We start from the raw sequence: 24,988 nt of genomic DNA, 5'->3' as shown, positions 1-24,988 counted from the left end.
TGTGGTAATTTGTATTTTGCATCAGAAGGGAGCAGTGCCACAAGAACTAATGCTGACTTGGTGGAAGTGCATGGCAATAGTGCACCTTATATGACACAGTTATTTGGTCTCACAGACACATCCATGTGGTCAAACAAATATGAATGATGGATAACTAAGCAGCAGAATATTTCTCTGTGGAGAACAAGTATGTTGAGAGAAGTGGACGCCTTATAGCTTGAAGATTGGGGAATCACAGTCTAGGGGATAATGGAAAAGTGAAAAACAAGTCATAGATCAGTTTTCAACATCCTGCATGATATTTTGACCATGTTGAAGGTCACTGCCCACTGACATATGGGATTGCTTACACCCACTCAAAAGACAGCCGAGCTGAGGCTGCAGTGGAAATTTGGCAGTTGTGTCAGGCCAATCCAGATTAGGTCCTAACAGATTATGCACATTAGGGGCTAGTCATCACTGGAGCCTTCCACTGGAATCTCCACTACAATGTCTCAGCTCATTATGTAAAGGTGATAGTTACAAATGCTTCTTCTTTGGGCTATGAAACTTTGCCTCAACCTTCATATTCTCCTGACGTGGCATCTGCTGACGTCTTCCTCTTTCTTCAGATGAAGAACAGATGATAATGACTGCTAGATTATATTAGAGGTGCAACTTTTTCTGAACAGCCAAAATGTAGACTACAATCAAAGCATCTGCCAAGCCATCCATCATTGGGGAAAATGTGGCCCACTGAAGGTGAATATGTCATTTTAAGTCATAGATCCATTAATCGTTTTTGAACATTGAAATGTGGTTTGTTTTATTTAAAATGAGGGAGAGGAAAGCAATAGGAGGAGAAAATATTCTAAAACAAACTGGAGTTCTACATCCGAACAGTTTTGAAGTACAATCAAATGCATAACATAATGTGACATAAAATTTAGAGTCTTCTTTCCCATATATGCTATGAATTATCTTTCACATAAGAGAAAAACAATATCACAAACTATTAACAAATGTACAAGTATGATTTAAAACTTTCATCTGATTCAAAATATTAACACATAAATGAAAATGTGTTGCACAAAAGTTTTATACTTTTGAGCTTATGGGCCGAGAAAAAGAAAAATCAGAGTAGAATAGCAAAACATTTTTAATGGAAAGATCAGCCACAAGCTATTCTGAACACTAGGTTTTCTGAAGAAATGCCAAGCCTTTTATTTTTGACAGTTAATTGTAATTAATATTGTATATAAGCACTGATTTTGGTTTCATAGATCAGACTGAATAATATGACAGTACATCTACAGTTCCAAAACTCTCACAAATGCACCAACATTTGATTCTTAAACTGTGTGTTAAGTATACCTGAACAGGATTACTGTTTAAAGTTTCAATCATCTCTGCACTTACATGGGTGGTGGTACTCCACTCACTGTCGGATATTCTGCTGTCTCCAATATGATAGGAATTATTCTTTTGTAAGGTGCTGTTGGACCCAAATCATCAACTTCTTCACTTTGAACTCTGAATACCTATTACAATTACAAGACTGTTAAAAGTTGTTGGTATAACAACTACAAATATTAACAGGTTAATAGCAACTGTTTCTTAAATTAATGGAGCAACAGAGTAATTACCAGGAATATATGTGAGTGAACGTGAGGGTTTGTCATACATATACAAACAGTTACTTTTTTTAGGGTCTTAGAAGTCACATTTCAGTGTAGAGTGATATTAAGTAGAACATGCATATCTTTCCCTCCCTTGTTCACCGTCACCAGAGCCTCAGTTTACGGTAGGCTGCAGTCGCACCTTGTATCAGCTAAGCTAATGAATATGTGGGGGGGGTGGGGGGTGGGGGAGTGAAAACCCTCTCCCTTAAAAGCCACATCCTTTCGTCTTTCCCTCTCCTTCCCTCTTTCCTGAAGAAGCACCCGTCGGTTGCGAAAGCTAGAAATTTTGTGCGTGTGTTTGTGTGTTATTTTATTGTGCCTGTCTACCGGCGCTTTCCCGCTTGGTAAGTCTTGGAATCTTTGTTTTTAATATATTTTTCCCACTCCTTCCCTCTTTCCTGAAGAAGCAACCGTTGGTTGCGAAAGCTAGAAATTTTGTGTGTGTGTTATTTTATTGTGCCTGTCTACCGGCACTTTCCCGCTTGGTGAGTCTTGGAATCTTTGTTTTTAATATATTTTTCCAATGTGGAAGTTTCTAGTCATTCCAATACCGGGAGCGGAAAGACTTCCCTTAGGGGAAAAAAAGGACAGGTGTACACTCGCACACACACACACACATATCCATCCATGTGTTTTGTGTTCATTATATATATATATATATATATATATATATATATATATATATATATATATATATATATATATATATATATATATATATATATTAAAAATAAAGATTCCAAGACTTACCAAGCGGGAAAGCGCCGGCATGAATGGACACAGGCAGACAGTGTTTGTTGGTAATGAGGATCACCCTGTGGCTAAACATGCCTTGATGCACGGCCAGCACATCTTGGCACAGTGTTACACCGTCCGAGTTATCTGGATACTTCCCACCAACACCAACCTATCCGAACTCCGGAGATGGGAACTCGCCCTTCAGTATATCCTCTCTTCTCGATATCCGCCAGGCCTCAACCTCCGCTAATTTCAAGTTGCCGCCGCTCATACCTCACCTGTCTTTCAACAACTTCTTTGCCTCTGTACTTCCGCCTCGACTGACATCTCTGCCCTTAACTCTTTGCCTTTAAATATGTCTGCTTGTGTCTGTGTATGTGCGGATGGATATGTGTGTGTGTGTGTGTGTGCGAGTGTATACCTGTCCTTTTTTTTTTTTTTCCCCCTAAGGGAAGTCTTTCCGCTCCCGGGATTGGAATGACTCCTTACCCTCTCCCTTAAAACCCACACCCTTTCATTTTTCCCTCTCCTTCCTTCCTTCCTGACGAAGCAACTGCCAGTTGCGAAAGCTTGTAATTCTGTGTGTGTGTTTGTGTGTTTTGTTCATGTGCCTGTCTGCCGGCGCTTTCCCGCTTGGTAAGTCTTGGAATCTTTATTTTTAATATATTTTTCCCATGTGGAAGTTTCTTTCTGTTTTATATATATATATATATATATATATATATATATATATATATATATATATATATATATATATATATATATATATATGATGAAATATGTCTGCTTGTGTCTGTGTATGTGCGGATGGATATGTGTGTGTGTGTGTGTGCGAGTGTACACCTGTCCTTTTTTTCCCCTAAGGGAAGTCTTTCCGCTCCCGGGATTGGAATGACTCCTTGACTCCTTACCCTCTCCCTTAAAACCCACATCCTTTCATTTTTCCCTCTCCCTCCCTCTTTCCTGACGAAGCAACTGCCAGTTGCGAAAGCTCGTAATTCTGTGTGTGTGTTTGTGTGTTTTGTTCATGTGCCTGTCTGCCGGCGCTTTCCCGCTTGGTAAGTCTTGGAATCTTTGTTTTTAATATATTTTTCCCATGTGGAAGTTTCTTTCTGTTTTATTTATATATATGATGATGTAAATAAAATAGAAAGAAACTTCCACATGGGAAAAATATATTAAAAACAAAGATTCCAAGACTTACCAAGTGGGAAAGCGCCGGTAGATAGGCACAATGAATAAAACACACAAACACACACACAGAATTTCTAGCTTTCGCAACGGACGGTTGATTCTTCAGGAAAGAGGGAATGAGAGGGAAAGACGAAAGGATGTGGGTTTTAAGGGAGAGGGTAAGGAGTCATTCCAATCCCGGGAGCGGAAAGACTTCCCTTAGACGATGATGTGACTTACTAAACGAAAGCGTTGGCATGTCGATAGACACACAAACAAACACAAACATACACACAAAATTCAAGCTTTTGCAACCCAAGGTTGCTTCGTCAGGAAAGAGGGAAGGAGAAGGAAAGACGAAACGATGTGGGTTTTAAAGGAGATGGTAAGGAGTGATTCCAATCTCGGGAGCGGAAAGACTTACCTTAGGGGGAAAAAGGGACAGGTATACACACACACACACACACACACACACACACACACATCCATGCGCACATACACAGACACAAGCAGACAATGCAGCTCTGCATTGACCAGCACTTGTACATTTACAGAAAAATAACATTTTCCATTCCTAAAAATTCCAGCATGGTCACCTTGAGATGACTGAATTCTAAAATAGGTGCCGACTAATGCACTCAAAATTTTAGGAAAATTATGAGTATGAAAGAAATGTAACTTAGTATTTTCAATTATGTCTTCAGTTTCTGAAAGTTTTATGTACTCTTTTGCCAACTCTCAATGGTATCAATTACAGTTTTTACTATGAGAAGCAGTAGCTGTACTAACACCTCAGGAATCACCAAATGCGATTAGCATGCATCCTAAGTGTGAAATTGGAAGGTTAAAAGTAATTGGGTAATTGGTTGATCAGTGAAACAGCATTATTCCTCAAATGAAGAATTAGCTGTATCAAGTATTCATTAACATTTTGAAGAAACATTATAGAAGAGCCAAAAGGAATAATGCAGAAGTTATTACACTGTTGTAGCAAGAAGAGAGGTGATAGTAATATGTGGTGTGTCCCAGGTGGTGGATAGGAGGGTTCTAACCAGCTTACTGGTGGACTTGAGTGAAATGCGATAGCTCTCATGCATCAAACACTCCTTCTGCAGTTAATAATTGTAGTGGTAAATCAGAGGTTGCTCCAGCTAAGGTTAATTACGTTTGAGTGTCAAATATGGAAAGGCCCATTGGGGAAAAAATACCTCCATTCTGTCCAAAAAGTCAGGAAAAGGCTACATTGAATTTAATGGGTAGACAACTAGAATACAGGAATGAGTTGGAGCTTTTGCAATCACCCAAATGCGTAAGGACATACAAAAAGAAGATTCAATATAAGCAAATAAATTATATAGCAGCGCACAACATAAGTTCACTACTTAAGACCAGAAACTCAAGAACACGAGATTTTATCCAAGATGCTATATGGAAGAATCAAGGAACAATTACAACAGGAGCTAGGGGAATATCCAGGAGGTTTCAGACCATGGAGAAGCTGCACAGAGCAAATCATTTTAAAACTGGTTACAGCATACTACACGAAAAAGAGTAAAACTCTAGCATAACATTTGTAGATTTCCAGAAGGCATATGACTGCCTCCAAGACCTTCAGCACTAAACATTTTCTGGAATCTGGGACGCCACCGAAAGCTAATTAAATTAATAGGACTTACTCTAACCAACACCAAATCGAAATTGAAGTTTAGATGAGAAATTTCTGAACCATTCCTTGCAAGAAGGTGACACTATCATCATTAATGTTCAATTGTGCTCTAGAGTACATAACAAGAGAATGCCACATGAAAAAGACAAAGAACATACAAAATGGATGTGCTAAAAATTATATCACTTGTGTAATTGCTTGGGATTTGCTGATGATCTTGCTTTCCTAGCCAACAATGTTCAGGAAACCAGACAAGTTGAATCACTACAGAAAATAGCACATAACATTGGCCTCAGAATATCATTTGAAAAAACAGATTATGCTCACTGACCACCACTTTCAAAGAAAATTACAATAAGAGAACAAGAAATCAAAACTGTTGATAAATTTAAATATGTAGGTGAAATTATAACTTAAACCACCATGGAAAAATGGAATAAAAAAACGGAATAGAGCAAATTACATTACCAAAAACACATACAACAAAAAAGCCTATCCATAAATGTAAAATTAATACATTACACAACCAGAAAAAATTACACTGCTGAAGTCATCTTCAGAGCAACTAACAAAGGAGATTAACAAAACACTAAAGATAGAAAGAAGAATAACTCAGATATGCACAAACAAACAACATCAAGTAAATTGGCATAGGAGAATATCTTAAAATGAAATAGTGTACAAGAAAATAGAACCAGTAATGAGCACGACCAGCAAGACATGTATGTCATTCTTTGGACATCTGATGAAACACCAGAAATCAGGATTAGTAAGGAGTAATAGAAAAGTTGTAGAATAGCACGAGCAACATCAAATGAGTCACAGAAATTAATGAAGGTATAAGAGAACTCCAAATTACAGTAGATGACTTAAAAACAAAACAGAGAAAACCAGAATACTGCGAGACACACAAACCAGGCTACAACAAAGACCAATAAAAGGGCTACAGGAAGAGTAATCTCAGACGAAGAAAAAAAGAAAATATCTGAAAGAATGAAGAAGTATTGGACAGACAAAAGAATAAAACACCCTTCACAAAATGATAAATTATACTTACGATTGTATAACCACTGCACTACTGAGTTGTCTTATTGAATTATTATTTAACTGCATTCTATTACTGAAGAACAACATGTATAACCTTTGTGTAACTCACTAGGGTGGTCCAATGAAGGCCATAAAATATAAATAAATAATACAGGACAAGAATTTACCTTTATGTTTTATGACAAATTTGATCACATATAAGGCCATGGAATAAGTAAATTGTTGGTCCTTTTGGGCGGAATCACTTTAAAGAATTTTTGATTTTGTACAGTTTCATAACATTTTGTTCTGTTTTTTGTACTTTAGGTCTCCTTGTATGTATTATAATTTGACTGTGATTGCTATGTACAGAGTCACTTTCATAGAAATGAATATAATTTCTTTTTTCCATGTGGCACATAACCTTAAAACATGCCTCTGTTAAGAGTTATACTGGAAGACAACTGCCATTTATCAAATATTTTACAGACAGAAGTCTCTCAATTGCACAATGTAAAATCAAACTGTCTGTGAAGTTCCCATAAACAGTTTAACAGAGATTGTACATAATGTTGTAAATCATTTATATTTCACCAAGGACTTTCCATTAGCATAATTTTATTTTAAATGGCTACCAATATGCATACAAGGTGATAAATCTGAAAAAGGTGAAAATGACCAGCATTATAGTGCGTTTAAAATACGTTGTGATTTTTGACAGTTCAGTATGGAGTGAGTGGAGGGAAGCATAGCTGCGCCAGTGTGTGCTGGACGCATCAGTTATTAACCACAGTATACCGCCAGGCCTACTAGACGCGGAACCTGTCAAGCTCGCTTGACAAGTGTGGTAAAACAAAGCTGCGCAAGCTGACCAGTCTGCAACTGTCTCAAACATTTTAAAAGAAACTATTTGGTAATAAACCCTAATTCTTGCAAAACTTATAGTTTAATTAGTCAGCTTCATGAGGAGCTAACTATCATTTCATTAATGGTCATAGTTATTGTGATATTTCGATAGTAGGTAAACACTGCAAAAAATTTTTAGTTTGCAGTGAAAAATAGGTATCGCTATGAGTTTGGGTTTTGTGCATGATAGGTTACATGTTGTCATGTTTTAAATATTGAATTATTCTTTAAGCTTGTAAGGATATCACCGACTGTTCCCAATTTTGAAAAAAATGTAATGTAATTATAGCACTCTGTGACAAACTCGTTCATCAGTGAAAAAACTATAATAAAATTTTCACAAATTACTTGCATCTCATAAATGGTTTGAGATATCCACACAAGATTTTGGTAAGTGACAGCGCACAAAGACGAGAGAGTGTTTTGCCATACAATTAATTTGCAAAACTTCCACATCGATCGTGATATTCAAACGATTACAGATTTTTTCAATGAAATAATGTAATTATTGAGAGCCATCGATAACTGGTGAAACAAGAACTGCTGTTGGTTTTGTGACAATATAATTGAAGAAATTACAAGTTTATTTTCAAACTAAGAATGGACTGTTTCATAAACCTTTGACCTGACTGGCACGCAGTTGTTAGGTTAATAAGACACTATTTCAGGATTCTGTCACAATTTCAACTGCATTAGAATGATTGTGAGATGAATATTTCTGAACTCTGCTGTGTTTTGACAAAAGAATCAGATTTTGACATGGTAACAAGAGAAGTTACGTATTTGTCAAACACATCACAATCCTTCAAGAATCAATGTCTCCTGAACTTCCTTCTTGGTATGGCTGATAAATCAAGACCAGTCCTGTCATGCAACATTTTCAGTAGCCTCTTTAGTCAACATTTCAACGTCACTGAGTGTAAACCTCTTGTTGTTTTTTGCCACTCTACTTTTCGCATAGGCCCACATACTCTGTTGGATTTAAATAAGTATGATGCGGAGGAAGCCTGATTACACTATTCCCTTTACAAATGTTGGCATGTACAGCACTACAAGTCCCATTACCTTCGCCTTATACATGCTATGTTCACCTTTATCTCATGGAACATTTCTCTGTACTTGCAAAATATCCGCTTTCCTTCCCTGCATTGTTGGAGCCTTATGCATCACAACAGAGCAGTAATGCGTTTTGTCCATTACTATTTCCAAATTCCAAGGAATGTTTTGCAACAGAATGTAATCTTCCCAGCCCATGGACATATTCTTGAATGACACTTTTATTGTAAGTCTCATATTCAGATGTACTGCACTGTTGTTATTAATGCAGCACTAACACAAAACACTGGTTCACAATACCTGATGACTACAAAAAATATGGCGTTACAACGAGAGCTCACGAACATAGATGCATGTCATGTGTGTTATTTATTCAAGGTCTGGCAACAGGGGCATGCTACCAGCCGATCCGCTGGTGGCATGATGAGACAAGCCAGCTCACCATTGGTGTTACCTGCGCAAAGGAGTCATGTCCCTCTCTGGTCAGCCAAATGTCAAGAGTCGGAAATAATTTTAAGTGCACTATAAATCCAGTAATGAACGCTGACAGCCGTCTAAATCAGTATGAACACAAATGCTTATGGGGGAGAAAAATCACCAGCCTGTTATGCCCTTAGAGTTTTCTCATAAAAATAACATCCCAAGACTAGTATATACTTGTTATTATTTATATAAATCAAATTCATAGTTATCGAACTTCCTTCAAACTAGACAAAACAGCTACAGAATAATAATTACAAATTATAAATCAGATATGTGCATGGCAGTGCTCAACATCCAGCGATTTTTAACTGCATAAATACTTGTAAATAATTTCTCAAACAGTTCTACTCAGGATCAAAAAATGAAAGCTATAAATAACTGAAGTACAATAAGAAGAACAAAAAATAAATGAAATACTCAAAGCAGGCAAGGGATGTAATTAAATGAGAAACCACATATTACATAAACCTCCTGTTTGATCATTTAATACAAATGACGGAAAGACATGGTTTTAAATAATTAAAATGCACAGTAATAGACAGAATTCATTATTAAGAAACCAAGAGGATACCTATGAAAAATACATTTTGACAACATCAAGACCACAACATTCATGCAAAAACTAAGGATCACCTAAAAGGGTAGCATATTACAGAACAGAATGATTGCTTCAGAAAGAAAGGAGAGGGATAGAATTATATTAAATTAAATGAATAATATAATGGGACCTATGACTAAACTTTCTGTGATTCTTGTCTATGCTGTTCAAGACATGAAGAGAAACGTTTAGCATCAATGATCTACCATACCTAAAAAGCAGGTTAAGTAATCGTAACTCTGTCCACTGAAATAGTTTTGATCACTACACATAGCCAGTGCTGTATGGATGGATGGAGTCTTGACATCATAAAGCATGATGCACATCACTGTGCACCATTTTACAACACAAGAAGATCCATTTTATCAATTCCAGGACGATGATGGCTTCCAGTATGTGGTGAAATAAGTATAGTTACTACTACTCAACAGACTTCTGTCCCAAACACTCCCAGCCAGGACTATAGAGGAATTTTCCACCATTTACCAAGATTAACAAACATAAATAAATAAATTGGTGATTTGAAGGGGAGGGGTGTTATGAAAACAGACTACACCAGACATGTCTAACAAAATAACACCAAAGACTGCACCCAACAGATTCAATCTTCCTTGTCAAGCAAAAAAGATCACAAATGGGACCTGCCCTGGATACAGAAGGTATGTGGACATGCAACAAAAATGGGGCAAGCTGCCTTCAGCAGAATGTGATTGTCTTAACCATATTATGGAACATTACTATATTGCATCATATTCACAAGTCATTGCTAATTTTTTCAGTGCCCCACCTGACTCAATGAGTATATCATGGAAATGTAATTGGCAGTGTGATGAAAATACATGAGATAATTATTCAAATATTTAATTAGAGCTAACTATTGAGCTATGATGTTTGTGTGAGGTTTTTTATTTTAGTGATTTGACACTATTACCACTATAATGAAAATTCATACTATGTAAATAAATTTACAAGTATCTACATTTGTGGGCAGAAAACCTCGGCTAGTAGTATTTCTATGTGGGAAAAACATATCTAAAAGCAAATATGAAGTAAATTATCAAACGAAAGCGTTGGTACGTTGGTAGAGACAATAACAAAACAAACACACACACAAAATTCAGGCTTTCACAAAACCACGGTTGCTTCATCAGGAAAGAGGAAAGGAGAGGGAAAGACGAAAGGATGTGGGTTTTAATGAAGAGGGTAAGGAGTCATTCCAATCCCGGGAGCGGAGGATTACCCTTAGGGGGAAAAAGGAACAGCTATACACTCTCTCTCTCTCTCTCTCTCACACACACACACACACACACACACACACACACACACACATCCATCTGCACATATACAGGCACAAGCAGATATATATATATATATATATATATATATATATATAAACTTCCGCATGGGAAAAATATATTGAAAACAAAGATTCCAAGACTTACCAAGCGGGAAAGCGCCGGCAGACAGGCACATGAACAAAACACACAAACACACACACAGAATTACGAGCTTTCGCAACTGGCAGTTGCTTCGTCAGGAAAGAGGGAAGGAGAGGGAAAAATGAAAGGATGTGGGTTTTAAGGGAGAGGGTAAGGAGTCATTCCAATCCCGGGAGCGGAAGACTTCCCTTAGGGGAAAAAAAGGACAGGTGTACACTCGCACACACACACATATCCATCCGCACATACACAGACACAAGCAGACATATATATATATATAACCTTATTCCTATTCCCAACATCACCGCAGCTGAAGCCCAGGCTATCCACGATCTGAAGGCTGACCGATTCATCATCATTCTTCCGGCTCACAAGGGTTCCACGACCATGGTACTTGATCGTCGGGAGTATGTAGCTGAGGGACTGGCGGTAACAGATTGGATAAAGACTCCAGGCGTTTGAGAAAGTGATTGGTGTCTTTGATGAAGGATGAGAGACTGCATGTAATGGGTTGACGGTGTTGATCTATGTAGACAGAGATACGTTCACTTTTGAAGACCGGAGATGGGAACTTGCCCTTCGGTATATCCTCTCTTCCCGTTACCCACCAGGCCTCAACCTCCGCTAATTTCAAGTTGCCGCCACTCGTACCTCACCTGTCATTCAACAACATCTTTGCCTCTGTACTTCCGCCTCGACTGACATCTCTGCCCAGACTCTTTGCCTTTACAAATGTCTGCTTATGTCTGTATATGTGTGGATGGATATGTTTGTGTGTGTGTGTGTGTGTGTGTGTGTGTGTGTGCCCGTGTGCGAGTGTATACCTGTCCTTTTTTCCCCCTGAGGTAAGTCTTTCTGCTCCCGGGATTGGAATGACTCCTTACTCTCTCCCTTAAAAACACATCCTTTCGTTTTTCCCTCTCCTTCCCTCTTTCCTGAAGAAGCAACCATTGGGTGCGAAAGCTTGAATTTTGTGTGTGTTTGTGTTTATTTGTGTGTCTATCAACATGCCAACGCTTTTCTACATCTACATTTATACTCCGCAAGCCACCCAACGGTGTGTGGCGGAGGGCACTTTACAGGCCACTGTCATTACCTCCCTTTCCTGTTCCAGTCGCGTATGGTTCACGGGAAGAACGACTGTCTGAAAGCCTCCGCGTGCGCTCTAATCTCTCTAATTTTACAATTGTGATCTCCTCGGGAGGTATAAGTAGGGGGAAGCAATATATTTGATACCTCATCCAGAAATGCACCCTCTCGAAACCTGGCGAGCAAGCTACACCGCGATGCAGAGCGCCTCACTTGCAGAGTCTACCACTTGAGTTTTCTAAACATCTCCATAACGCTATCACGCTTACCAAATAAACCTGTGATGAAACGCGCCGCTATTATATTCATATCATCAATTTGAAACCAACAATTACGTTTGTTATTGTCACTGTTGCATCTCGAAATCTTTTCTGTCATCTTACTTTCTCTTTTTGCAAGTAGTTTCACTCTGTTTTCACCTTCTTCTTCTTACCGTAATCTACCATACAATTTTAGCCTGCCTATGTATACTCAATAATAAGTAACGCACTTCCAAACCATAACAAAACAAAAAAATAAAAAAATTAAAATTTAAAAAAAATTATTAAAAAAATCCTCTTTCAACACTACCGCTGCTATAAAATCCACCGTTCTCAGTTCACAAACAGTTCCTTTCACCTATTAAACAACCATTTCGGCTAGTTCTAACAACTTTCGCTTTATTTCCATTTCCGTTTTTCCCACATCACTGATCATTTTTAGCTGCCTCCCACAGGTTTTAACGTCATTATTTCTTCGTGAGACAATTGTTAGCCTCATTTTCATAATCTGCCACCACAAAATCACTCCTTTTAATACATTTACACGCAGTTTTTTCGAGATTTTTCCAAATTTCTCCATCCTTTAACGTGTTTTAGAGACAACATAACCACCTAACCTTTGTGCACATCATTGGTTACCACCCAAAGTTCACCACAGGATCAACGTAGCTCATCTTTAACCAACACTTTTTCGACTTCTTTCATACCAGATCTCCAGCTGCTTTCTAGTTCACCTTTATCTCTCTCCATATATTTTAATTTTTATTTTCATTTTAGCCTCATAATACACTTTCCACCTTCTAATACCAAGTCATCCTCACAACATCCCCACAACAACCCCATTAAGTTTTATTTACATTCCCCCCGCAAACATGCCTTCACCCTAGCCAGATTACGTTCCCATATTTTACTTACTCAGGCTTGTCTGACATTTGGCATTGCCCCCAAAGGCCTCACACTTAAAGTTCCTATCTCTGGCTGTAACCCTTCTTCTCATCAGTCCCTATACCAGTTCCAAACTGAACAATCCATAGCCCTCACCCACCTAATCCTTCACCTACATGTCAACTCAGCCAATGAACACACCTGTCAACTCCTATCCTTAATAAAAGTCCTCAATCTTTGCTCTCCTACATCCACCCAGCTGTTCAGAGCATCCTCCTACAGGCCAACCGCAAATTAGAACAGCATGCCACCCTCCACCTCAAAAAACTAGCCAATCTCCTGGTTTCCCACCTCCGGAAAGGCAACTCACTCACCCTCCACAACCTTTCCAGCATACCTCAACCTCCTCTCATTGCACACAGACCCAGTCTCTCCCATCTACTCTATCTCCCACTTCCAGCTCCACTCCCCCCAAAACCTCAAAATTCTAATCTACACAATCTGGAACCACAACACCCTAATTCAATAGTTAACCTTTCCTCGAAACCTCTCTCCCAATCCGAAACCTCTGTCCTATCCAAAGGCCTCACCTTCACCCCTACTCCCAGATTCAACCAAACAGCCCTCATCAAAGATTTACTGTCCTACACTCGTACTCTTTGCCAGAAATATCACTTTGCCATGAAGAAAAAAAATCCTAATCCTACTCCTAATGATCCAACTCCCCAAGACACTATCCAAATTGAACCCTGCCTGGAACAGTTCCGTCCTCCATCACAGCGAGACCCACCGCCTCTTCCTCAAAATCACCCTCTCCAAACCTTCCAGCAATTTCTGACTTCCAGCCTTGCCTCTCAATCCTTCTTGAGAAACCAATATCCAACTCCCAACATCACCACTGCTGAAGCCCTGGCTATCCGTGATCTGAAGGCTGACCAATCCATCGTCATTGTTCCGGCGGACAAGGGTCCTATGACCGTGGTACTTGATCGTTGGGAGTATGTGGCTGAGAGACTGCGTCAGCATTCAGACAACACTAAATACAAAGTTTGCCAAGGTAACCCCATTCCTAATGTCCAGGCAGAGCTTCAAGGAGCCCTCAGAACCTTTCACCTGACTCCATCAACCTCCTGACCCCACCGACACCCTGCACCCCTACCTTCTACCTACTTCCTAAAATTCACAAACCCAATTGTAGCTGGTTACCAAGCCACAACAGAACGTATCTATGCCTACGTAGATCAACACCTTCAACCCATTACATGCAGTCTCCCATCCTTCATCAAAGACACCAACCACTTTCTTGAACGCCTGGAATCCTTACCCAATCTGTTACCACCGGAAACCATCCTTGTAAACATTGATGCCACTTCCTTATACACAAATATTCCACACGTACAGAGCCTCGCTGCAATGGAGCACTTCCATTCACGCCAATCACCTGTCACCCTACCTAAAAACTCTTTCCTCATCACCTTAGCCAGCTTCATCCTGACTCACAACTTCTTAACTTTCGATTGCCACACATACCAACAGTTAAAGGGAACAGCCCTGGGTACCAGGATGGCCACCCTGTATGCCAACATATTTATGGGTCGCTTAGAGGAAGCCTTCTTGGTTACCCAGGCTAGCCAACCCAAAGTTTGGTACAGATTTATTGATGACATCTTCATGATCTGGACTCACAGTGAAGAACAACTCCAGAATTTGCTCTTCAACCTCAACTCCGTTGGTTCCATCAGATTCACCTGGTCCTACTCCAAATCATAAGCCACTTTTCTTGACATTGACCTCCATCTGTCCAATGGCCAGCTTCACACATCTGTCCACATCAAACCCACCAACAAGCAACAGTACCTGCATTATGACAGCTGCCACTCATTCCATATCAAACGATCCCTTCTCTACAGCCTAGGTCTTTGTGGCAAACGAATCTGCTCCAGTCCTGAATCCCTGAACCATTACACCAACAACCTGAAAACAGCTTTCACATCCCGCAACTACCCTCCCGACCTGGTACAGAAGCAAATAACCAGAGCCACTTTGTCATCCCCTCAAACCCAGAACCTCCCACAGAAGAACCCCAAAAGTGCCCCACTTGTGACAGGATACTTCCCGGGACTGGAGCAGACTCTGAATGTCACTCTCCAGCAGGGATACGACTTCCTCAAATCCTGCCCTGAAATGAGATCCATCCTTCATGAAATCCTCCCCACTCCACCAAGAGTGTCTTTCTGCCGTCCACTTAACCTTTGTAACCTCTTAGTTCATCCCTATGAAATCCCCAAACCACCTTCCCTACCCTCTGGCACCTACCCTTGTAACCGCCCCCGGCGTAAAACCTATCCCATGCACTCTCCCACCACCACCTACTCCAGTCCTGTAACCCGGAAGGTGTACACGATCAAAGGCAGAGCCACGTGTGAAAGCACCCACGTGATTTACCAACTGACCTGCCTACACTGTGAAGCTTTCTATGTGGGAATGACCAGCAACAAACTGTCCATTCGCATGAATGGACACAGGCAGACAGTGTTTGTTGGTAATGAGGATCACCCTGTGGCTAAACATGCCTTGGTGCATGGCCAGCACATCTTGGCACAGTGTTACACCATCTGGGTTATCTGGATACTTCCCACTAACACCAACCTGTCAGAACTCCGGAGATGGGAACTTGCCCTTCAGTATATCCTCTCTTCTCGTTATCCGCCAGGCCTCAAACTCCGCTAATTTCAAGTTACCGCTGCTCATACCTTACCTGTCTTCCAACAACATCTTTGCCTCTGTACTTCTGCCTCGACTGACATCTCTGCCCAAACTCTTTGCCTTTACAAATGTCTGCTTCTGTCTGTGTATGTGCAGATGGATAGGTGTGTGTTTGTGTGTGTGTGTGTGTTTGTGTGTGTGTGTGTGTGTGTGTGTGTGTGTGTGTGTGTGTGTGCGCGCACGAGTGTATACCTGTCCTTTTTTCCCCTTAAGGTAAGTCTTTCCGCTCCCGGGATTGGAACGACTCCTTACCCTCTCCCTTAAAACCCACATCCTTTCGTCTTTCCCTCTTTCCTGAAGAAGCAACCGTTGGGTGCGAAAGCTTTAATTATGTGTGTGTGTGTGTGTGTGTGTGTGTGTGTGTGTGTGTGTGGTTATTTGTGTGTCTATCAACCTGCCAGCGCTTTTGTTTCGTGAGTCACACCATCTTTGTTTTTAGATATATTTTTCCCACATGGAATGTTTCCCTCTATTTTATTAAAAACAAAGATTCCAAGACTTACCAAGTGGGAAAGCGCTGATAGACAGGCACAATAAAATAACACACAAACACACACACAAAATTTCTAGCTTTCGCAACCGACGGTTGCTTCTTCAGGAAAGAGGGAAGGAGAGGGAAAGACGAAAGGATGTGGGTTTTAAGGGAGAGGGTAAGGAGTCATTCCAATCCCAGGAGCGGAAAGACTTACCTTAGGGGGAAAAAAGGATAGGTATATACTCGCACACACACACACACACACACACACACACACACACACACATATCCATCCATACATATACAGACACAAGCAGTCTGCTTGTATCTGTAAGCACAAGCAGATTATAGCCTTCAGGTTTATGATTGTTAAGAAATGTTAACACAGCCTGCATGAGCAGTTTCTCCAGTCACTTTTTTATGCTTATTTATACCTCGACTCATTCCTCGTCGTGATACCTCTCCTAAATGAGGGGATACACATTTTCCAATATATGAACAAATTAATAAACAATGTTGAGACTGAATAACTGAAGTTTGATGTAATGATGGACTAAAAGCAAAACTTGTTCTTAGATTTTCTTCCTTACTGTCACCATGACTGTGAGACTGAATTCAGCCCCCACCCCCAATCATGACCTGTGACAATGGTAAGAGTACTAACACATAAAAAACTTATAAAATAAAGAGTAATGCAAATACTCTGCTACTGTTTAGTACAGTAGATAACAATACATAAGTGTGCAATTGCTGGTTTCAAATGTTGCCTGGCACAATCATATCAACACTGCAGTGCTATGCAGTACTCTCTGAAGTAACAGGGTATTTTTATTACTTTGTTTTCAAGTTTTAATCTGTAACTGTACGCTGCTCTACTATTGTTAAAATCTCAACCATAAGAGAAAAGAGCAAAATGGCATTTAACTGTTTTTTTAACAACGAGTACCATAGTTAATTCAAATGCTTCCTTTTCACTCATAGTGCGAACATACGACACACCATCTGTACTAAAGTATATTTACTGCCTGAGCAATGTAACCACAAAGATTATTAACAAACCAAACAAGTTACTCTGTAACAAGCCACAGAAAACTAATAGTTCCACATCTCTGAACACTCAGGAAACAACCATCACCAGTGTCACAAATTTATGAGTACAGTTGAGATTCATAGTGAACAAAAGTGTAGAATACAATGACAAAACAAACATTAATGTATTTCATGTTACTCTTACAGGTTCCCTAGTTATATTAGAAAATGACATGTATCCTTTTGTTTAAGGATTATCTGAGAAATTTTAGCACATGAATTTCAAATATTTGGCATTCAACACTTTGACTCACCATTTCATGCAGCACAAGTAGGTTCTTATTATCCTTGGTTATATGAAAAACTAAAGGATAAATTACAGCAGCAATTTCAGAGAACTTAGCTTCTACAGTGAATTGTATGGTTTTTCCTGTAACAGTAATTTTGACAATAGTAAACAAATAAAAACTCGTAAATCATGGATGCTGCATGAATCAGTGACTAAACTAATTAGCAAACAAATACGTTAACACGTTAAGAACTTTGTCTCCAAAAATGACATCACTTGTCAATACCTCTAGTCTTTACAAATATTTCAAGAGGACTATGCAATAATTCCTAGTACAGGGTCCACATTATGAACTCAATGGCTCATAGTCAGATGTTTATCAGTTGGTTGCAGGTGCAGGGTAGTCTGTGCAGCATATGTAAACACACCGATTCTTGTTATTCAGCTGAATGAATTGATGGGTAAATTTATTTTACTACGCACACATCTGAAAGGTCACTAGGTGTAGTGTGAAGTGATGCATCTGCCACAGTCAGTGGCAGATTTAAGAACTGTCAGACTGTCAGGTGTCAGTTGTCTCAGCTTGATGTCTTCTACATCCTCTCCAGCAGAAAATAATAGGCTATTTTCTGGACACTGATTTGGACTTTGTTACCCCTCCCATCGAAGCTTGGCCTGCACACACACACTATTTTCTTAATGCGTGTGGTGTGGTGTGGTGTGGTGTGTGTGTGTGTGTGGGGGGGGGGGGGGGGGGGGGGGGGGGCACCAAGGGATAATTTGTATCAGTACGATTCCCAGCCCAACAAAGTTACAGTGGTCCTCCTGCACTCTCCAGAGTAATTTAATTGCCTGGAGGTACCCACCTCTAGAAGTCTTTATTTCTGTGTGGTTCAAGAAGAATTGGGATCTATTATTTTCTGTGATTTATTTGTACTTAATTGGTGTTCAATAAAACCAGTATTGTTGAAGAAGCAGACATATAACAATAATTCCATGCTCATCACTCAGCCTGCTACGGTATGCTACACACCTTAGTGGCCATTCTACGTTTCCCTACACTTTTATTTTACAAACTTGTAGGAACAATATTTGCTAAAAGTTATAGCTGTCCTGTAAGCAGATTCCTTTTGCCAGTTAAAATTACAAATACTGGTTATTTTATTCCTTAAATGAATCCAAGTTCTTCAAGTTCTGTACAGTGATCAGCTCAAATAATGAAAATTAGATGTGTTTGTGAATTTCATACTTACTGGCTCATTAAATATATAAACACATAATTATGATAGTTACAGTTTACTATAGTGTTATTTCCTACATTTGTACTTTATTTTGTAACACTCCATAAATATTGAAATGTATTAGGTTAACTTTTTTTCATTTTACTAATTTTTGATAATTTTCTTTATTTTATGATGAAGTATATTCTTTACACTGTATCACTGTACTGGTCACTGGTGTGATGGTACTGATTTGTGCATGTCACTTGACTGACTATGAAACTCTTTCCATTCCATCCTCTGGTCCCAGGTCCTCTCTGCTTAACATTCTTACCCAATTAATAAATTGCAGCTTGCAGCATTGAATATGAACAAGTCATGGCATTTTAACATTACTTATAGTAACATCATTGGTATTATTTAAGTGTTGCACTCACATATCTTTTTTTTAATACTGTAGTGCTTCAGTCTTCGTTTTCCCAATATAGATCTGAAGGCATCTGCAGTCAGGGTGAAACCAGTCATCATTAAAAAAAGAACAGTTATGTGCATAGTGGTTTTCACTTATTATATCAACAGAGATTACTGTTTCCTGAGACATACCATCAATCACAAAGTTATGGTATCTGTTCAAGTTCGTTGGTTTTCTAGTGTGTAGAGAGGGGTTCTGTATTTTAGAGGTAAGGTTTTCAACAAGTGACATAAAGCAACCAATTTGAATGGCTGTAGTTGAGAAGAAAATTAGAAAGTTTTCTATTTGTTGCCCAATTATGTGAACCCAATGTTAAAAACCTCTGTGAGTAGGATGACAAGTAACAATGTCCAAAATAAACAGAATTCCATTATATCTGTTCAGCTGCTACCATCCTTCGTAAGCTACGAGTGGACTTAAAACCATAGTTCACAGGACCCAAGTAGCATCTGACACTGACAACTCACAGGACAAACCACTAAACACTGTGCAAATATACAAGAAAAATGTAAAAGTGTATCACAATTAATGGCATACATGCATAAAGTTGAGTGAACATGATATTAAAAGTAAATAAGTCTCAGTAAACTCAGATCCACAAACTAACAATTTGTGAGATAATTGTGACTTTTTGGTTAGCAGCCACAAGTGACTGTTTAAACACTATATGCTAATTAATCCATGGCGTTATGTTTGTTTACATTTTCAAGACATGGAGTGTAAACAGAACGGATAAAACAGTACATTACACAGTCTGAGTGCCACTCCTATCAGTTTTTTGCAGAGTGGCAATTGTGCTGTGTGAGTGTTGGTGGTAACATGGAACATTACAGTAACAAGAAGTATGCAGATATGCATTTCATGTATGACGGGTTAACAGTAACGTGTGGTAGGCTGCTCGCTTGCACCAAAACGTATACCCTACTTGAAGGCACCCAGAGAGTCAAACGTTTAGACAGGTGCATCAATGTTTCTGAAAAACTGGGAGCTTCACACATGCTGTGGGAGTGGATAGGCCAGCTTGAATTATACCTGGGCTTGAAAGTGTGGTGCTGGAAACAGTCACTCTCCAGGAACCTCAACAAGAAGACTTGCTATACAAATTCCTGGAATGCACCACAGTAATGTTTGGAGAATAATGCACCACACTGCAACGTATTTGTAGCAACTCCAATGAGTTCACTGTGTTAGTGAGCTGGACTTTGGGCCTAGACTAACATCAGGTCAGTGGATGCAACAAAAAGCTGTAGGTAACCCTCCTTTGGACAATATCATTTTATTTACATGTGAAATAGGGTTCACTCATGATGGTGTATTTAATTATCAGAATTCTCTTGTTTTGAATTATCTAGGCTCCAACCCACATGTTACACATGAGTCTCCACATCAGGAATGTTTCTCGTTGAATGTGTGGTTAGAAGTACTTGGTGATTGACTTACTGCACCATAAATGTTACACAACAAACTCCATGGATGGTATTACCTTCCATTTCTGCAGCATCATATTGCAGGATTGCGTGAGTATAGTCTCTTAGAGCAACACCAGAGGATATGGTACATGCATGATGGGAGTACTGGTACATTTCACTATTGAGGCAACATCTGACATGTTGATGTTGTCAGAGAGAGACTGGGTGAGGAGGACCTGTACAGTGGCCTCTGAGATAGCCTGATCTGAACCCCACGGATATCTGTGTTTGGGACCATCTTAAAGATGTAGTGTACACCTCTCCGGTTATCACAGTTGAAGAATTGGAGCAGAGACTTGTTAATGCTGGTCAAGAATTTTGAAATGATCCAGGCATATCTGAAAGGATTCAAAACTCACTGTGGCAAAGGGCACAATGACAACACTTTGAACAGCTCCTTGAAGAGACATGTAACTGTTGTCATATTCATTGAGAACATCTCCATTTCTACCAAATTATCTCTAATTACTTTTCTAAATGTTGTAATGTAATGTTATCTTTTCCTAACTGGAATGACATTTAGAATGAAACAAATCAGTGGTGGCTGGTATCCACAAAGTCGGAATTATCTCACAAACAGTTCATTTGCGGACCTACACCTGATGACACTATTTTTCTTTCTACTGTTGTGTACTTTCGACTGTATTTCTGCCATTAATTATTATACACCTTGCATATGCACTATTTCAGAAGAAGAGAGCACTGAAAGCCAAAACACCTCACCAATCAAACGAAGAGGAACACAAAAGATGTAAAATCTACAGCCTCGATTCTGTACCAGAAAAATATTTACTCAAAAATCATCAAATTCGTGATGGACAATAAGAAAATGAACTCTTCTGGGATCTGTGAAGGATGATCTGCTTGTGTGAAATGTGGGAATCTATAATTTCCTTTCCAGTGGTGGTAGAGGTTACATAGAATAAATAACCCACACTACCAGAAATACGCATTAAACATCAATGCCACAGCCACCTTCTACAATCTCACAAATCTGCAGCAGTGTTTCCACTGGATATTTCACGGATTATGGAAATATTAAGTTACTGACCAAAGTCTCATCCTACTAGGATTCAGTAGTGAAGATAGGTTGTAACTGTGTAACTTGCTCAGACAAGGCAAAGGACTCCATCTAAACAAATGATGGAAATCTCTTAGTTTGTGCCTTTTCTCTTAAAGAAATGTTGTTGTTGTTGTTGTGACCTTCAGTCCTGAGACTCGTTTGATGCAGCTCTCCATGCTACTCTATCCTGTGCAAGCTTCTTCATTTCCCAGTACCTATTGCAACCTACATCCTTCTGAATCTGTTTAGTGTATTCATCTCTTTGTCTCCCTCAACGATTTCTACCCTCAACGCTGCCTTCAATACTATATTGGTGATCCCTTGATGCCTCAGAATTTGCCCTACCGACCGATCCCTTCTTCCAGTCAAGTTGTGGCACAAATTTCTCGTCTCTCCAATTCTATTCACTACCTCATCATCAATTATGTGATCTACCCATCTAACCTTCAGCATTCTTCTGTAGCACCACATTTTGAAAGCTCTCTTCTTATGTAAACTATTTAACGTCCACATTTCACTTACATACACGGCTCAACTCCATACAAATACTTTCAGAAATAACTTCCTGATGTTTAAATCTATACTCATTGTTAAGTACTGTATGGAGCGTAGCCATGTATGGAAGTGAAACATGGACGATAACTAGTTTGGACAAGAAGAGAATAGAAGCTTTTGAAATGTGGTGTTACAGAAGGATGCTGAAGATTAGATGGGTAGATCACATAACTAATAAGGAGGTATTGAATAGAATTGGGGAGAAGAGGAGTTTGTGGCACAACTTGACAAAAAGAAGAGACCGGTTGGTAGGACATGTTTTGAGGCATCAAGGGATCACAAATTTAGCATTATAGGGCAGCGTGGTGGGTAAAAATCTTAGAGGGAGACCAAGAGATAAATACACTAAGCAGATTCAGAAGGATGTAGGATGCAGTAAGTACTGGGAGACGAAGAAGCTTGCACAGGATAGAGTAGCATGGAGAGCTGCATCAAACCAGTCTCAGGACTGAAGACCACAACAACACATTGTTAACAAATTTCTCTTCTTCAGAAATGCTTTCCTTCCTATTGCCAGTCTACATTTTATATCCTCTCTACTTTGACCATAATCAGTTATTTTGCTCCCCAAATAGCAAAACTCCTTTACTACTTTAAGTGTCTCATTTCCTCATCTAATTCCCTCTGCATCACCCGACTTAATTCGGCTACATTCCATTATCCTTGTTTTTCTTTGCTGATGTTCATCTTATATCCTCATTTAAGTCACTGTCCATTGTGTTCAACTTCTCCTCCAAGTCCTTTGCTGTCTCTGACAGAATTACGTCATTGGCGAACCTCAAAGTTTTTATTTCTTCTCCATGGATTTTAATTCCTACTCCGAATTTTGCTTTGTTTCCTTAGGGCTTGCTCAATATACAGATTGAATAACATCAGGGATAGGCTACAACCCTGTCTCACTCCCTTCCCAACCACTGCTCCCCTTTCATACCCCTTTCACTCCCTGTATTTTACTCCTGCCACCTTCAGAATTTGAAAGAGAGTATTCCAGTCAACATTGTCAAAAGCTTTCTCTAAGTCTACAAATTCTAGAAACGTAGGTTTGCCTTTTCTTAATCAATTTTCCAAGATACGTCCTAAGGTCAGTATTGCCTCACATGCTCCAAAATAACTCGTGATAGTATTTTGCACCCGTGGCTTATTTAACTGATAGTTTGGTAATTTTCACATCTGTCAACACCTGCTTTCTTTGGGATTGCAATTATTATATCCTTCTTGAAGTCTGAGGGTATTTTGCCTGTCTCATACATCTTGCTCAGTAGATGGTAGAGTTTTGTTAGGCCTGGCTCTCCCAATGCTGTCAGTAGTTCTAATGGAATGTTGTCTGATCCCAGGTCGTTGTTTCAACTTAGGTCTTGCAGTACTCTGTCAAACTCTTCATGCAGAATCATATCTCCTATTTCATCTATATCTACATCCTCTTCCATATCCATAATATTGTCCTCAAGTACATCGCCCTTGTATAGACCCTCTATATACTCCTTCCATCATCCTGCTTTCCCTTCTTTGCTTAGAACTGGGTTTCCATCTGAGCTCTTGATATTCATGCAAGTGGCGCTCTTTTCTCCAAAGGTCTCTTTAATTTTCCTGTAGGCAGTATCTTTCTTACCCTTAGTGATATGTGCCTCTACATCCTTACATTTGACCTCTAGCCATCCCTGCTTAGCCATTTTGCACTTCCTGCTGATCTCATTATTGAGACATTTGTATTCCTTTTTGCCTGCTTCATTTACTGCATTTTTACGTTTTCTCCTTTCAGCAATTAAATTCCATATATCTTCTGTTACCCAACGATTTCTATTAGCCCTCGTATTTTTACCTACTTGATCCTTTGCTAGCTTCACTATTTCATCTCTCAAAGCTACCCATTCTTCTTCTACTGTATTTCTTTCCCCCATTCTCGTCAATTGTTCGTTAATGCTCTCCCTGAAGCTCTCTACAACCACTGGTTCTTTCAGTTTATCCAGGTCCCATCTCCTAAAATTCCCACCTTTTTGCAGTTTCTTCAGTTTTAATCTACAGTTCATAACCAATAGGCTGTGGTCGGAGTGCACATCTGCCTCTGGAAATGTCTTTCAATTTAAAACCTGGTTCCTAAATCTCTGTCTTCCACTATATAATCTCTCTGAGGCCTTCCAGTGTCTCCAGGCTTCTTCCATGTATATAACCTTCTTTTATGGTTCTTGAACCAAGTGTTAGCTCTGATTAAGTTATGCTCTGTGTTAAATTCTACCAGACGGCTTCCTCTTTCATTCCTTACTCCCATTCCATATTCACCTACTACATTTCCTTCTCTTCCTTTTTCCTACTATCAAGTTCCAGTCACCCATGACTATTATTAAATTTTCATTTCTTGTGGTTACCTATAACAGACTCAGTAAGCAGCATTACTATCATTACACTCATAGAAAGTTTTTATAGCTGACTAGCTTATATGATCATATTGAAATTCTTGCTAAACGTGGCACTTTATGGAAAACAAATAAATGAAGTTAACTTCTGATATCCTAATTTACATTAACATGTTTCAGACCATTTAATTCAGCTAACATTGCTGATACCTTCATCTACAGATCTATTTGCAATCACAGTAAAAAAGCACACAACTACAGAATGCCATTTATTCTAAACCAAACCAAACCAGCAACAAGTTGACAGTTACTGTATGCC

At 39.3% G+C, this 24,988-nt stretch overlaps 1 protein-coding gene across 4 annotated transcripts in view; it reads right to left on the bottom strand.

Moving 5' to 3' along the window:
• The window catches only part of LOC126282195 (putative helicase MOV-10), a 294,822-nt gene that overhangs the window by 163,407 nt on the left and 106,427 nt on the right, over positions 1 to 24,988 (bottom strand). For all 4 annotated transcript variants that reach the window (XM_049981725.1, XM_049981728.1, XM_049981726.1 and 1 more), the window contains 2 exons: positions 17,565 to 17,680; positions 1,399 to 1,520 (listed from right to left, as the gene is read on the bottom strand). In XM_049981725.1, the coding sequence (XP_049837682.1) occupies positions 1,399 to 1,520; positions 17,565 to 17,680 (238 nt within the window). The remainder of the gene's footprint in view (positions 1 to 1,398; positions 1,521 to 17,564; positions 17,681 to 24,988) is intronic.

The sequence above is a fragment of the Schistocerca gregaria genome, chromosome 7 (assembly GCF_023897955.1).
Source record: "Schistocerca gregaria isolate iqSchGreg1 chromosome 7, iqSchGreg1.2, whole genome shotgun sequence".
Classification (NCBI taxonomy): domain Eukaryota; kingdom Metazoa; phylum Arthropoda; class Insecta; order Orthoptera; family Acrididae; genus Schistocerca; species Schistocerca gregaria.
This window is presented reverse-complemented; position numbering and strand designations above follow the sequence as displayed.